This window comes from Haliaeetus leucocephalus, unplaced genomic scaffold, assembly GCF_000737465.1.
Source record: "Haliaeetus leucocephalus isolate CR32 unplaced genomic scaffold, Haliaeetus_leucocephalus-4.0 Scaffold165, whole genome shotgun sequence".
Classification (NCBI taxonomy): Eukaryota; Metazoa; Chordata; class Aves; order Accipitriformes; family Accipitridae; genus Haliaeetus; species Haliaeetus leucocephalus.
Genome location: NW_010972601.1, coordinates 1640743 through 1656338, shown reverse-complemented (window position 1 = coordinate 1656338; position 15596 = coordinate 1640743). Strand labels below are relative to the sequence as shown.

General features: G+C 59.5%; 1 protein-coding gene across 1 annotated transcript in view; it reads right to left on the bottom strand.

Moving 5' to 3' along the window:
- Window positions 1-4970: 4970 nt before the first annotated feature.
- Window positions 4971-15596, bottom strand: part of LOC104829226 (proline dehydrogenase 1, mitochondrial-like) — a 10906-nt gene continuing 280 nt past the window's right edge. Inside the window, 12 exon segments of the mRNA XM_010563354.1 lie at window positions 4971-5964; window positions 7158-7246; window positions 7647-7745; window positions 7831-8006; window positions 8183-8329; window positions 8437-8529; window positions 8878-8959; window positions 9236-9315; window positions 9469-9585; window positions 9922-9986; window positions 10143-10292; window positions 10627-10661. Of these exon segments, the coding sequence (XP_010561656.1) occupies window positions 5777-5964; window positions 7158-7246; window positions 7647-7745; window positions 7831-8006; window positions 8183-8329; window positions 8437-8529; window positions 8878-8959; window positions 9236-9315; window positions 9469-9585; window positions 9922-9986; window positions 10143-10292; window positions 10627-10661 (1321 nt within the window). The 3' untranslated portion in view covers window positions 4971-5776.

The following is a 15596-nucleotide window of genomic DNA, read 5'->3' as shown; positions in this document are numbered from 1 at the left end:
CCCCCGCGCCCCTCTCGGCAGCGGCGGGAGGGGCCCCGCCGCCAGCCAGGAAATTCCGCATTGGTTCCCCTGACGGCGGGCCAGGCTCCGGGGGCCGCCGGCTGCCGCCTCCCCAGCCGCGGGGTAGTCACCGCCCCGATGCTCCCGGGGGTCTCTCTAGCGGGTAGGCAGCCCCGCGGAACCGGCGGAGGGTTTCCCCAGGAGGGGGGGGGGTCGGGAGGGATGGCTGCGAAGTCCTGGCTTCCAGTTCAGCCCGGGGGTCCAGTAGCTCCCAGGTGCCTGAGAGTCCTGGGAGTCCAGTGGCTCCGGGGTTGGGGTGGCCGCGGGGTCCGGCAGCCCCGGGGGCCGGCTGTCCCAGGGGTCTGGCAGCCCCAGGTGCCTGGGGGACCCTGGGAGTCCGGCAGCTCCAGGTCGCGGCTGTCCCTGGGATCTGGCAGCCCCAGATGCGCAACAGCCCCGGGATCTGGCTGACCCGCGGATCCGGCAGCTCCAGGGGTCCAACGGCCCTGGGGTCGGGCAGTCTTGGGGGTCCAGCAGCCTCAGGTGCCCGACAGCCCCAGGGTCCGTCTGTCCTGGGGATCTGGCAGCCCCAGGCGTGTGACAGGACCGGGTTGTGGCTGTCCTGGGAGTCCAGTATCCAGGTGACCCAGGGATCCAGCAGCTCCAGGAGCCCGACAGCCCCAGGATCTGGCTGTCCTGGGGGGTCCGGCAGCCCCAGGTATGTGACAGTCCCGGGGTCCAGCTGTCCTGGTGGTCTGGCATCTCTATGTGTCCGGCAGTCCCGGGTCTCCAACAGCCCCTGGACCAGCCTGTTGGGAGCCACGCAGGGACCCGTGGTAGCCAAGTGGTGCCTGCAGTAGCAGAGCCAAGGGAGCACGATCCTGAACAGGGACAGAAGGGCTTCAGAGCAGCCACTGGTTAACCCACCATAAGGACACAGTTGGGAATTGGGGGAACACACTGGGCACCTGCAGCGGTCCCACACCTCTAGCCCGGTGCAGCAGCCCGGTCAATAAGCCTCCTCAGCCTGACGGTATAGCAATACTGAATGGGCCACGGCTTCCTCGGCCACCATCCTGTGCCAGCTGGCTTTTCAGCTTAATGGTCACTGCCAGAGATGGCTCAAGCTTGTCTGATCTCCAGGGACATCCGATAGCTGTATGGTGAAAGCATGGATGGAGGACACCCTGACCATCTCCTGTGTGCTAGCAAAAATGCAGCTAAATAGCTGCATCAATCTCCTGCTGAGTGCTGACTGCATCCAAGGCGCTGTGGAAAGGTGTATGGGCAGTGTGCATCTCCCGTGGAGCTGGCTCTGAGGGCCACAGACCTCGGGGGGTTTCCTGTGGATGTGGAGCCTCCATCACAGTAGGCATGGGTTGGGCAGCATCCCTCTGGAGAGGATTAGGGAGTCTTGGGCAGTATCCTGAGCACCTTCCCAGCCCTGGGATCCCTTTACTGAGCAAAGAGTAAATGAGTTTGGTGGGTTCTCACCGCCAACATCCTTCGCATTTGCAGTACGTGGGACTAATGTACAGGGAAGGTTTCTCTCCTGCTTAGACAAGAGATTCCCAACAGGGAAGTCCCTGGCGGTCTTACCAGTGGGAACTTTTCTCTTTTGCAGTTACACCTGCATAAACGTGACTGCAGGAGTCTTGCTGACCTCCCAATGCCCAGCCATAGACAGTAGCTTGTGCAAAGTGCACAGATGGTTTCAAATCTACAGGACTGCACCCTGCAAGCATGCATTCTTTGCACTGGCTTTCAGAGACCGCCCCAGAAGCTACCACCAACCTGCAATGTCGACAGTCTGGGTTTGTAACATCCTGGTCCGGCGCCTTGTCTGGCAGGGTGCAGTGAGCCCAGACGCCCCGTGGCCTTTGCATGTGTGATGCCGCAGCAGGGAGCAGCCAGGACCCTCTGTAGCATGAAGCTGGGAAGGCAAAGCCGAGTGCATTCCTCCTTCCTGCTGAGTGACATTGGCATCAGGCCGCTGGTGGGGACTCAGATGGCGGCAACCATGCCTGAGATTGCCTTTTCCCCATTCCCTGTGCCATGGGTGTACCAGCAGGTTGTGGCTGACATCCCACTGGCAGCATCCTTGGTGTAGAGGAGAGGTCTGGTGGTTTACCTGCTATAACCCACCGACTTTCCTTTTCGGACCTGAGCTTTCACATGGGCTTGTGACCATCGGGTAGCCCCCCTCCCCCCCTTATCCCTCTGCAGCCCTGGCACCTTTCACGTGTCCCCAGTCCCCTTCCACGTGTTCAGCAGCAGCATCGGGAAGCAGCATCCCTTGCCTGGCTTCCCCTGCCTCCACATCCCTGTCTCTACCTTTGCCCCATCCTGCTCACAGGACCTGTCTGGAAGGTGTCCCTGTGGCTGGGGCAGGAACGCGAAAACCGTGGTGGCCTGGCCGCACCAAGGCATGAGGAGCTCCCTTGGGATGACTCTCAGCCCCGGGTTGAGCTCAGCATCCTTTTCTGTCTGGGAAAGCGGGCTGGGGAGGGTGTTATCTCCAAAGTTAGGCAGGAAGCCAGGCTTGGTGGTCATATCCCCATGCCTCCCCTGGCAGCCATGCCCACCTGGAGCCATGGCCTCGCTCTGGCTGTTTCCATAACTGGGATTCCCTTCCGATCCTGCTCGCTCCATCATCTCCCTGCTGTGCCAAGCACACCTGGTGCTCCTCTGCCCCACTCCCGATGAGCCAGGGCAGGCTCACACTGCTACACTTTTCCCATGCTGTTGTTTTGTGCAAGATGTGTTTGCTTTTGTCTGTTTTCTTGGCTTCTGTGAACAGCTTTCTCTTCTCTTCCTGCAGGCAGCGTATCCCGTGCTGCTCCGTTTTTACCGGGTCTAACCCACACCAGGGCAGGGGTTGGGCTATAGCCTGGGAGATAAGCTGGTCCCTTGGAAGATGCTGCTGGCTGGTAACCAGAGACTGAAGAAGCTGCTGAGGGTGCTGTGGGGAGGAGGTGGAGGGAGGATTTACGGTGCTCGGGGTGGGGGGGTGTCACGGTCTGGGCTGGCTGGTGCTGCCAGGGCTGGGGGATTGCCCCCTAGGGCTGGGGGATTGCACAGCCCACAGGTATCGGCCACCCATCCTGCCTTTCCCTCTGGTCCCAGCGAGACTGTTGCCCGTGCCTTTGTGCAGAGCAGGCCATGCCAGTGCCCTGCGAGCATGGCTTGATGCTTTCCATTACATGACTGATAGCAGTTCCTTTTTCAGACTTCAGGCTGGAAATGCCCCACCAGGTGCCTCCTGTTGAACTGTGTTTTGGAAAATATCGGAGAAAAAAAGAAACCCCAGTACTATAGTATGTCCGAACACAAAACTAAGGAAAAATATGCTGTTTTGTTGATGGTTCAAAAATCCCTGCAGCTGTTTCAGTGGGCAGGACTGCACGGTGGGGCGGTGGGGGTTGGAGTCATACGATACAAGGCGCTCGTCACCATCCTACCGCGACGCAGCCAGGCTCTGCTCCTTGGAAGAAGCCCTTGCTCACGTGCATGCTTGGGCTGCTCACGGCATTTGAGCACAAGGCTGCCGAGATGGTTGCTGCAAGGATACAGGCTATTTCCCCTTCCAACTCCCCCTGCTGCTGCAGCCAGCATCCTTGCAAGCGTGTTGCAGCACGGGCTACCAGCATTCCCGCCACCGTTTCATACCTCCTCTTCCTTTGGGACAAATAGAAAGCAGCTTCCGGCAGCAAGAGCTAAAACGAAGGTTTGGTTGGATCAAGGCACCCAGAAATAAAAGGAGCGGTTGCCATTTTCTGGCTAAGCACAGGTGAAGGTTGCTGGCGACATGGGGATTTGCAGGGTTGCAAGGGCACCCGATGCCTTGGGTAGACAGGAGGCAGCACCCAGCACCCTGACCCATACACAGCCCTTGCAAACAGCAGCACACGCACTGCAGAGACATACTGTGGAGCTGTCCTTTCTGTCCTGGAAAGAGGGCTGAGGAGGGGTTAACTCCAAAAAAGGGGGCTCAAGAGGGGCTGTGTACAGGTGCATGAAGCTGCTGGCATGCAAGCTTCTGCAGTAGCTACACAGGTGCCCAAGGGTCTTTGCAGAAGCCTGCAGCAGGCAGGAGCTGCTCATGCATCCAGCCAGCTCTGGGTCCGGCCGCACCAGCAGAGCCCAGGTCACAGAGCAGCAGTGTGCCCTGTGCCACCGCTGCAGCATTCTGCGTGGGCTGGAGAAGCAGCCTGGTGCCGGGAGTGCATCTCCTCTCCTCCCCGAAATACCAGGAGCCTGGCTGCTGCCTGCACCAGCACGACTTTTAAATACCGGCAGCCCTGGCCCTGTGGTCCAGTCATGCTCTCTGCTCCTCCAGGTGTTTTTTTTTTAAGGCATGGGAGTCTCAGCTAGAGAAAAGGCAGTAGGTGAACATGTCTAGAAAGCCTAAGCTTCACCCCTTTGGCTTGGGGGTGGCTCACCAGCTGTGGAGGGACTGACCCAGGAAAAAAGGAGACACTGCCTTGGCTGCCGCACAGGGAAGGCCAGAGATGCTTGTGGTCCTGCAGAACCCAAAACAAGCCCAGGAAAAACTGCCCCTAATTTGAAGCAGTGAAAGCCTGCAGTGTGCATATCCCCCAAAAGCAGATCTCAGGGTGGGGAGAAGCTCTCCCACAGCTGCCATCCACCCTCTGCAGGTAGTAGGATGCTCCAGGGCTTCCAGCTCCCCCAAAGCTCATCACAGACAGCTCCACAGCTTCTTCATTCCCAGGCTTGGGGAAGTTTGGCCTCACTCGGTACAGCCCATCTCTGGCTCCTTTCCCCAAGCCCTGGCCCCTGCTCAGGCCAAAGCATGCAGCTGGAGGGGGCTGAGAGCAGGCACTAACCCCCGCTTTGAGTCTGGGACAGCAAAGCACAGCCCATGGCCAGATGGCTGCCCAGTAACTCCAAGCGAGACAGGAGCAAGAACAGTTATGATTTAATCACCACCATTCTCTGCAAATCCAGTGTACAGCAGAGCCGAGCTGTGGTCCGGCTCCTGGTGCTTCCACAGCCCCTGCCCCTGCCCGCAGCACCGATCTGGTCCTTGACTGCAGGGACTGCAGGCAGGGCAGGAACAGTACAGGGATGAGGCTTGGCCAGCTCCCCTCACCCCTTCTGCCCCACTGGACATGTGCCTGAGGATGGACAACCCCAGGCAGCTTTGGCTTGGCTTAGCCTGGTGGGATGGGGGGAGAGCCTGGTCCTGCCCAGGACCTGCCCAGCTCTGGTCCATGCAAAGCTGGTAAGGAACCAGGTAGTGGCTGCCCTGGGACAGGCAGCAGGGATTCATCCTGCCCCTACCCAGTGACTCTTCACAGGTCACTGTGGCCTCTGCTCTGGCATCTGCCTCTGTGGAGCTGGAAGAGACCAAGCCCCGGCAGAGGCTGGAGGAGCTTGTTCCCAAGCCACCCAGCCTACCCTGGCACGAAGCGGGCAGCCAAATCTCCCTGTGCAATCCTGCGAGGGGAAAACCCCAGGACCACCGAGGCAGGGGAGCCCCAGCATCTCCCCTGAGACAGCCCGGGGCAAACACAGCCCAAGAGCCACTGGGGCGGCAGAGGGACATCCCTCGGGGCAGTGCCAGCTAGGGCAACCCTACAGCAGTGACCTCCAGAAGGTCTCTGTGGTTCCAACAGCAACAAGGACATGTCCCCTCCCAGGGCAAAGGGTGCTGAGGAGGGGGGGAAAACTGCAGTAGAACTAGGATGGGGAACAGCAGTAGTGGTTACAGATGAAGGCACAGGAGCCCCTGGGCTGGATGCCAGGGTTGGGGTTAGTGGTTGGGGCTGAAGAGGCTCCCTGTGAGGAGCCGCCTCTTGACCTCCCTCCAGAGAAGGTCCCGCTCCCGGTTCGCCCTCTGCATGAAGCCCCTGTTCTCCTGGGCCCTGCGGGACAGGTAGGGCAGCACCTCGTTCACCGGGCCATAGGGCACATACTTGTAGACAGGGAAGCCGGCCTGACCTGGAGGGAGAGAGGCTGGTCAGGAAAGTACCAAGAAAGCAAAAAAAAAAAAAAAAACAAAGGGGAGGAAAAAAAAAAAAAAAGGAAAAAGGGGGGGAATAAAAAGAGGGAAAAAAGAAGAAGAAAAAAAAAGGGAAAAAAGCCTCTTTCACCTCCCAAGCTCTCCTGCGCCCCTCGGGCTGTGCCAATGGAGTGAGGGATGGTGGGCAGGAGGGTTGCAGCAGCCAGAGGCTGCGTTTGAGCACCAGGGAGGGGAAGCCTGGGAGCAGCCCCGGCCAGACGAGGCCGAGCCTGCCCAGGCAGGAGTGGCAGCACTTCCCTCCCCATCTCAGCACAGGGAGCTTGGGAACGCGCCGGGGGGAGCGGGCCGAGGTCACCAGGAGCCCTGGGAATGTCGGCAGCCAGGGCTGGGCCAATTCAAGAAGCATTCAACCAGAAACATCAAGTTAACACATTTTTCCAGCATGACCAGAGGAGGTTGCAGACAGGCAGCCAAACCCCGCTCGCGAGGGGAACTCCAGGACAGAGCAGCATCCGCGCTGGACAACTGCCCAGTCCGCCTCTGGCTGCTCTCCTGGCCTCTGGTCTCTGCTCCGGACACTGATGCGGGCAGGGAGATCAGTCCCTGACCTGAGCTGGGCTACCTGGACCTTTGTGTGCCCCTCTGTCCAGGCCCCAGAGAGCTCTCCTCCATTGCCTGGGCCAGCAGCAGAGGAGAGGACAAGGTCACGCAAGAGGCTGTTGCCACCCCGGTAGCGGAGAGCCCAGGACTTGGTGTGCACCTCCAGTGGAGCAGAGTGATGCTCCCAGACCAAGGAGGTACAAGAGGGGTTTGCTGGCTGCCAGCATCAGTCTCTGCCCCACCTAGGAGCACCCTGATCTCAGCTCATAGTCCAAAGCAGGAATCTCCCTGCCCAGCTGTCACGGTCTCATGGGGCCTCCAGGAGACAGATGTGATTCTCCATCTACATCCTCATCCACATCCTCCCCAAACCCCATGCAAGGGTCACAGCACTCCACACAGCTGGGGAAGAGGCAACAAGGCACTCTCCTCAGCCAGCCCTGCTCTCTGAGAGACCCGTAGCCTGGCTCCATCCATCCTTCAGACCCCACCACAGCTGCTCAGGGAGACCCCAGGGGTCAAGGTGGGGCAGGAGCACATCTACCAAGTCCCCCCTGCTCCCAGCACTCACCCAGGGGGAAGGTGATCTGGTCACACATGCCCAGCAGCTGCCCAAAGTATACCTTCTTCTCCGAGGGATGGATCCCAAGCTCCATCATCCTGCAAGCCAAGCGTTGGCATTAGGGAAGAGCGGAGACAGCGGAGTACACAGGGGCAGCATATCCTACCAGAGGAGCAGGGATCATCTCCCAGTACAAAAGCATGGCACTGACCACATCCCAGATGGATGCTGGGATGCGAGGACTTGAGGGATTTGTTTTTAAAACAGATTCTGGTTTGGGGAATGGGGCCAGCTCTGCAGCTGCTGTGGGCTCCCATGCTGTGTCCCAGCTCCGAGCCCCAGCTGAAGCCCTGAGCACCAGATGGGAGCTAGGATCCCACCAGGTGAGCAGAGAGGAGACCCGACAAGCCATAGCACATCTCACCGCAGCTCTGCTTGGCCCCCCCATCCCTCAAGCCCCCAGCCCCTGCCACTCCATGCTGCCTCCCCAGCACCCACCTGCGTAGGGTGAACTTCACTGTGTCCTCATTGTGAGATGCCACCATCACGTTGGCTTTCCGGTTGTGCTTGATCTCCTCCAGGATATAGTCCAGGCACCTGTAAGACAGTACGACGCTGCATGGTGAAGCCACTCAAGCCCACGACCCAGGGAGGGAGGAGCGTGGCTGGGGCTGTCCTCTACCTGTGGTACATCTCATTGGTCTTCTCGTAGGTGGGGTTGATGGGATCCTCATAGCCAATTTGGGCTGCCCTTTCCCGCTCCTGCTCCATGTAGGCGCCACGGACCAGCTTGGTGCCAAAGTGCCAGCCCTCCCGGCGTGACAGCTCCACATCCACTGTCACGTTGTCGTAAGCCTCCTGGGACCAGATGGAAGAGATGGCACAAGGTCATCGCACCAGTGCCACCTCTGCCCTGCGCCTTCAGGTACCCAGCCCCAGAGTTGTGCCACTGCATGGCCATGGCTTCAGGAGCCGAGGTCTCCATCCAGCTGCTCCAGCAGGTCCTTCCTGCCTAGCCTCTTGTCCAACCTCACCTTCAGGTAGCACTGGTAGGTGTTGAAGATGATCGCCCGATCCCTGTTGAAGCGGCGCTGCATCTCCAGGGTGAGGCGGCTGATGGCTGGCTGGAAGTAGCTCTGCTCTGCATCCACCATCAGCCTTACGCCCTTCTCCGTGGCTCTCTGGGGGTGAATAACACGCAAGTTGGGTTCATGGGGCCACCTGCTACATGTCTCCCCCTCTGTGGCAGCGCCCATGCCCAGCTCCCCCAGCCCCAGCATCCCCTTACCTTGGCAAGGACATCCATCCGCTGCAGCATCCGCTTCATCTGCAGATCCTCCTCCTCGGTGAAGCGCGAGAGCAGTGGCTCGAGCTGCCCAGTCTGAAACAAGAACAGCTTGTGGTACCCTGCCTGCCTGCCTGCGGCCAGCCCTGCCCGTGGGAGACAGAAGCACCCTCTGGAAGGGAGCCCATCCCCAAGGCTGCTGCCCACCCCAGCTCCCCCACTGGCCAGCACAGCATGCACAGGGTGCCCACCCTGCCAGCTTGGTGGCCGCACGCACTGAATCACAGCATGGCCAGGCTCTGGCAGCACAGATGCCAGCCAGCACTGCAGCCACCAGCAAGCTACCGGGCAGGGCTGGGGACAGCGGACCCACACATTGCTCCCCCAAACTCCCAGTGCCCTCCTGGTGGGGCTGCTCGGGGGGTGGCATAGATGGGTACCCACCTGCATGTTGGGGACAAGCAGCAGCTTGGAGAGTTTGGTGCGGCTGTCAATCAGGCTGTTCCAGTCCAGCAGGTCCACAGTGCTGGGAGCAGAGTGCCAGGTTCGTACTGGTGGTTTGCAGGGGCAGGGGGGGTCTCTACCAGCTCCCAGCCCCCACCACCAAGCAGGGTGCATGGCATGAGCCACCCTGACCTGTCTTGTCACCTCCACCCAAACCTTCTCTATGCTTGGTCGCTGTGCTGAGCCAGCGCTGGCCTTTGGAGACCTCCCCTTGCTGCTGCCCCACTGCCCCAGGAAGAGGGACAAGGTGCCCACGCATCCCCATCCCGCAGCACCCCCCAGGTCACAGGCAGCTTACCCACTCATGCCCAGGTTCTCGCCCGTGAACCAGTGCTGGCTCTCCGCCTTGGTCGCGATGCCGAGGTTGGCCAGGGCCTCCTGCCACCGAAAGGAGCATCAGTGCTAAGGGGCTACAGGGGTCTTACTGCTCCAGGCTCAGAGGCATCATGCGTCAGGGCTGCTCCGGGACCTCTACAGCCACCAGCTACCCCCAGCAGCACAACCTCCTCCCTCGGACATCACCCGCCTCACCTGCAGCTTCTCTGCCTCCAGCTTCATCTCCAGCGCTGCCCGCCCAGCCTGGCCCTGCTCCGCAGCCATTTGGTGGAAGAACCTCCGCCACTTCACCAGCACCTCCGAGAACTGCAGCTGTGGGGACAGAGCTTGAGGTGAGACGGAGCCTCCTGTCCTGCCAGGGCTTTGCAAGATCATACCCAGCCTGAGGCCAGGGCCAAGCCTAACAGACACCCCCCCCCCCATGTTGGGACCTTTAAACTTTTGAGCTCTTCATGCATCCCAAAAAGTTGAGGCAGGGTCTCCAGGGTGGTCTTGGGCACACAGGGGACAGCCTGTTGGTGCCCACTCCTCTCTGCCATCAGTAGAGATGCCACTGCAGCAAGCCTGGCACCCCAAAGCACCTGCCCCTGCAGATGCATTACCTGCAGCTCTGACCCCCCTCACCCTGGTCACAGCCCTTGCACTCACCAGGAACTGAGGTCTGCCCAGTGCTGTCAGCTTGATGGCCGAGAAGCCGTTCTCCGAGCTGCCACCTGGATGGAGCCACAAAGAGAGAGCTAGCCTGACAGGCAGGGTGCTCAGGCAGAAGGAAGGTGGTGGTCTCGAACACCTGAGATATGGTGGTGGGCTGCAGGGTCCCTGCAGTCCCCAAGCACAGTGGGGCTGCTCAGGACACGTGGAGCACTTACCTGAGGCATCGATACAGCGGAGGAAAGTCTCCATGTGCTGGTCACACTTGGCCTCGTCAGCATAGAAATATGTGCGGGCGCTGATGACCCCACCGCGGCGGTCTCCAAATCCCCGATGGGCTCGGTATTGCTTCTCCCTTTGTTCTGCTCCTGGGGTGGAAGAGGACGGAGATGGGCCATGCAGCCCTGCTGAGCTCCTACAAGATTCCCCAGGAGCTTCTGCCGTGGACATAGGGAAAGGGGCTCCGGCTTGGACCTCAGAAGAGCCTCCAAGGGCTGCAAGGCACCCTGCCTGCTCTGTTGCCCGAGCAGAGGCTGAACCTTTGCTGAGGAGCAGGGTTGCCCAAGAACAAAGATGTTCCTCATCCAGCTCATGATTTGAGTCTGTGGGAGCTGGGTCCTTCCCCCACAGCAGGCCTGCAGTGCCCAGATCATCTGGACCTTTAGACTATCTCCTGTCAGCAGGAGAGGCTGGGTCACTCACCTCCCATCTCCTTCTCGGCTGCAGAGGTGCAGGAGCTAAGAAGAGAAACAGGGAAGATAAGGGCCAGGTCAGCAACTCCCTGCAACCCCCCGCTGATGGCCAGGGCAGCTCTGAGGCTTCCCTGCTGCCAGCCTGGCACTGGACCCTGCTCTTCCCTCACCATCCCATCGCCAGTGGATCAAACGCTGCTCAGCATGAGCTCCACTGGCAGGTCAGATGCCCCAGACCCCCTCATGGAAGGCAATGGGGTTTCAACATCCGGGAAAGTGTTACCTGGAGGCCCTGAGGCAGCACAGGGGAGGATGCTGTTCCAGGGTCCAGAGCTGCTCTCAAACAGCCCACCCCACAGCAAGGACAAGGTCAGCCCTGGTGGGGCTGGGTGTTCCATCTCCAACCATGCCAGCCCATGGTCCTCACTGTGGTGGCACCAAGCCTCAACCCAACACCTTGCCACCTTGCAGGCACCAGCAGCCAGACCATGAAGCAAGGAGCTCCTGCAGACCCAGGGTGCATCAAGCCATAGGATGTCCTGCTGCAGCTCAGCTGCCCTGCGCTCCTCTGTGCCTTGGCATTAGCCAACAACTCACAAACAAACAAGGTCTCAGCTTCAACTCCAGCTGACCTTGGATGTAATTTCAAGCTCAAGCTCTTTGCCACAGGGATAACAGGGCTCTGACAGCCTGGGGGATTCTGGCCAAGTCACGAGATCCTCCTTGAGCTTGAGCAGCTAAGCCTTCTTGCTGACACCCTAAATCCAGCCTGCAGGACCCAGTGTCTCACCCAGGAACACTGCCAGCCCCTGCAGAGCAGCCCTGAGTGACAGCAGAGCCATGTCCTCCAGGAGGTCTCTGCCTTGGAGTCACCATCCCAAAACTGGCTGGGCCCAACAGTGGGGAAGCACACTGCGAGGCAAGCAGCAAAGTCACCCGTCCGGATCCAGCGGACTCGCACAAGAGAGCAGACAGGCACGTGGCATGGTCCCAGAACATGTTCTCCCACATGGAAACCCTGAGATAGGGATTAGGGGCTGCTGGAAGCATAAACAAGCGGAGACAAGCCCTTCCCTCCTGCTCCCTGGAGCCAGGAACAGCCCCGCATTGCCCAAAGTGCAGCAAAGCCTGGCGTGAACGGGGACAGGAGCAGCCAAAGCTCATGGGGAGCAGCAGGCACCATGTCTAGCAGGCTCCACTCTGTGATTTTGCTACCCTGAGGACAGGTCAAGAAGCTTTCTGCCCCTGAAAACAGAGGGTGGAAGAAAGGAAAGAGGAGACATCATACGCCCAGCGATGGGATACGGCAGCAAAGTCTGCAGTGGATGGAAGCTCCCCTCGGAGCAGGCAGTGTGGCACAGGAGAAGACTTCAGCTGGACACACTGCTGCGACTCTGAGGACATGTTGAGAGCGATGGGTCCTGTGGGCAGGTCGCAGCTGCAGCACAGTGGGACAGCTCTGAATCCCAAAGCACACCTTGCATCCCACATCTGAGATGCTGGGGACAAGCAGCAGGGAGCAAAGCCTTCTCTGACCTACTCAGGGTGAACGAACACAACTCAATTAGCAAACGGCACCCTTGAATTTGAAGTGTTTCGTGTTCCTGAAGACAAACACACCCTTTCCAGCAGCATTCCTGCTGCATGACTGCACTGAGCCCTTAGTCCCCGAGGGGGGCATTCAAAGCAGTGCCATGGTGCTCACTTTATTGTTCTGCATCAAGCAAAATAAAGGAAGCTGCTTCCAGCTGAAGAAATAGCTCCTCCTGGATATCATCTGCTTTCTTTGCAATATTAGTCTTGGCCAGCAAAGCCATTCCTACACCAACCAAGTGCCACTTAACCCAGCTTAGACACTGCCATCCCTTCTGCAAACTGAGAACAAGTCTCCCAGAGCAGGACACATCTCTAGGCACTGCCCAAACACTTCTGGCAGGCTGTAACCAGAAAGGAGCCACCTCCAAGGCACGCTCAGAACCTGGGAGCTCACACTTGCCCAAAGCATGCACAAGGCAGACCCTCCAAGTGCTGCAAAGCAGGTTATGAAGACCCGAAGCGGTCTGCTGGCTTGTAATCCAGCTGACAAAGCAGACTAGGGCTTTCAGGAAGTTTTTTTTATCAGTCTCAAATAAACTGTCTCAGGAGAAGCACAAAGGTCCCCCTGTCAGAAATAAGTAGGCAATAATCCATTTCGCCCTGGAGGTTACCAGGAAGGTGCCATGAGCGCAGCATATTTGCTTTGCTCGTCAGCAAATGGGTCTGGCAAAGCGGATGAGGGAACACCAGGAAGAAGTTCTCCCTGAATGACCACATGCAAGGAAAAACTCATGGTCACATGAAGCCCAGCCCAGAGCTATGGGTGATGCTTAAAACCCTGCAGGTAGGAATAAAGCAAAGCTCTTGGCAGAAGAGTCCTTCACCCCTGCCCCATGCAGGAGTTACCAGCACGCACCAGCCCAGGACCACCGCAGGACCTCCTTGCCCAGCTTCCAGCTAAACAGAAACCACCCTGTGATCTCAGGGACCTGTGGCACATGCAGGCAGAGCACTGGGCACAGGTGGCAGCAGCACTGGGAGTGGGAGGAGAAGGGGAGACAGTGGCTCTGGGAGGCAGATTGGCCAGGCTGGATTGTAGTCCCACGCTGGGGCAGGTATTAGGTGTCCACAGAAGAAAACTCTAGAGGAAGTAAAGTCCATGTACTGCATGGCAGAGCCATTCAGGGTTTCTGCCAGCACTGGGGGGCAGGATTGATCTTCCCCATGTCAGCACAAGCCCAACCCATCTCCTGGCTTGGGATGCCCATGGGTCAGCATTGGTTCCAAGGCTGCAAAGGGACCACAACAACCTCCACTATGGGGCGGGGGGGGGTAGCTCCTTGTTTCACTCCTTGGGGAACAGAAGCCCCTGCCCAGCCGCAGTGCTGCCTCTCCACACACCCCCCAGGGCTGCACCCATCCCAAAGGCCACAGCGCACGGGCTGCCCCGGGAGCAGAGCAGCACCCAGGCTCTGCTGCCCGCAGGACACCTTTCTCCAAGCTGTGTCACCATGACCTGGCAGCAGCCTTCAGCACGTGGCCAAGGACTCCTGGGACAAGCTGGCAGAGCTCTGGATGCCAGCCCAGGCAGGGCAGGGCAGGTATGAGCCTGCAGCAGGCAGGATAAGCTGGTGCCTGCCTGCATTGCATTGCTGTTCCCTGCCAGAAAGCCCATGACAAGGAGTGACCAGGGCCCATTGCTGGGGAAGAAAGGGCATTTCCCTGCTGTGATCTCCAGCTTGCTCCAGAAGAGCAGGCTGCACTGGTAAGCCCAGCACGACTCTGCCTGCAGGACTGGGGAAAACAACAGCAGATGGCACCAGGAGGCCAAAAAACCCACTGGCTGCATCTGGTTTGTACCTCTGCTTCCCAGCTGGCAGCAGGGTAAAGCCCCCAAGTGCTCACAGGAGGGAAGGACACAGCTCCAGAGTCCAGCAGCCACGAGCCCTGGACCACTCACCCCCTCTTGACTACACGCAGCCCAGCTCAGCACCATTCCTGGCAGAAGCACTGGTAATTTGGGGGTTTGCCCCTGAACAGGGCCAAGGAGGACCCAGAGCGATGCTTGGCCTGGGCCAGGGTCCAGCACAGCTCTTCTAATGCCACCCACACCTCCCCTGGGCTTTGTACCCGCTCTGTGACATCCCTGGGTGACCTCCAGGATGGGGTTTACCACCCCCCCCCCCCGTAGGTTGGAGCAAATCCCTCTGGGGCTGGGGCAGGGTGGCATTGAGGAACGGGGTCCAGCATGTGGCTTTGCTGAGCTTTCTTGAGTGGGAATGACCCATGCAGCACAGGCAGAGCTCATCTAGCAAGGGGTCCCACACACACAACTCCCAAATCTGCTTGGCGGGGGGGGAGGGGGGGCATGTGTGACAGACAACGACACACCAGCACAGGCCGGACAGCTCACAAACCAGCATTCGCCCCCGCCATGAGCAGGCAGGATGCAGGTGCAGGCAGAGCCTGCCTGGAAAAGCCCTCTCGGTGGTCAACCACAGGAAAGCACCTGGCACAGGCACAGCCAGACCAAGGAGGGCAGCAATGCCAGCCCGGCACCACCAGTACTGCCAGCTCAGCCCCACAGGGATGCTGAGTAGCATGCCTGGACCATGACTGCGTGCCCGGGGAAGAAACCAGCAGCTCCTGAAAATACTGCTGCTCTGTGCCTTCAAAACAGCCACCCCTGCCACGGGCTGCAGCAGGGTATTTTGAAGCTTTTATATAAAAAACAAAGTTTGCAGCTCAATCTGCAAGGGCAGATCCCCCCCATGCAGCTCCCACCCCAGCTGTCTGTGGACAGGCAGGACCTTCATGCTGATGGGGATTTCTAGCAGCAACGGCTGAGGGGCAAGCCGGGGTCCCTGATAAGCAGCGCCTCAGTGGGGAGCAGAGATAAGGCTCCCTGTGGCAGCTGGGAGGAGTCCAGGAGCAGCACCTGCATCGCCACACTGACCTGAAACCCCACTTGCAAATGACCCCAAAAAGCCGTTTCCGCTGGATTTCCAACACCGTTTTACAAGTGTGTGGCAGCTGGACCGTGTCCCCGGCTGCGAACAGGGACACGGGGCTGTTGCAGCCTTGCCCGGGGGAGCTCTGCATCCTCAGCCTGCACCCTTTGGCAGGGCCACCCTTATCCTGGGTGGGCGGGGGGGACACCACCCACCCCGGTAACCGTGGGGTGCCAGCCAGCGTCCCATTGATTGGGTGAGTGGAGCCACCCGAAACTGGAGCCCAAATAGTGGAAAGTTACCGGTGGCTTTGGGCCGGTGCCTGCCCTTGGCCACGGGCCGGAGGCAGGGAAGGCTGCCCGGCATGGGGGGCGGGGGGCGGTGCGAGAAGGGGTATGACAGGACAGACACCATCCCGGCTTGAGGGGGGTGGAAATGGTGGGGGGCAGCACCCCAGCGTGTGTATGGTGGGGGATAGAGGGGGCAAGGATCC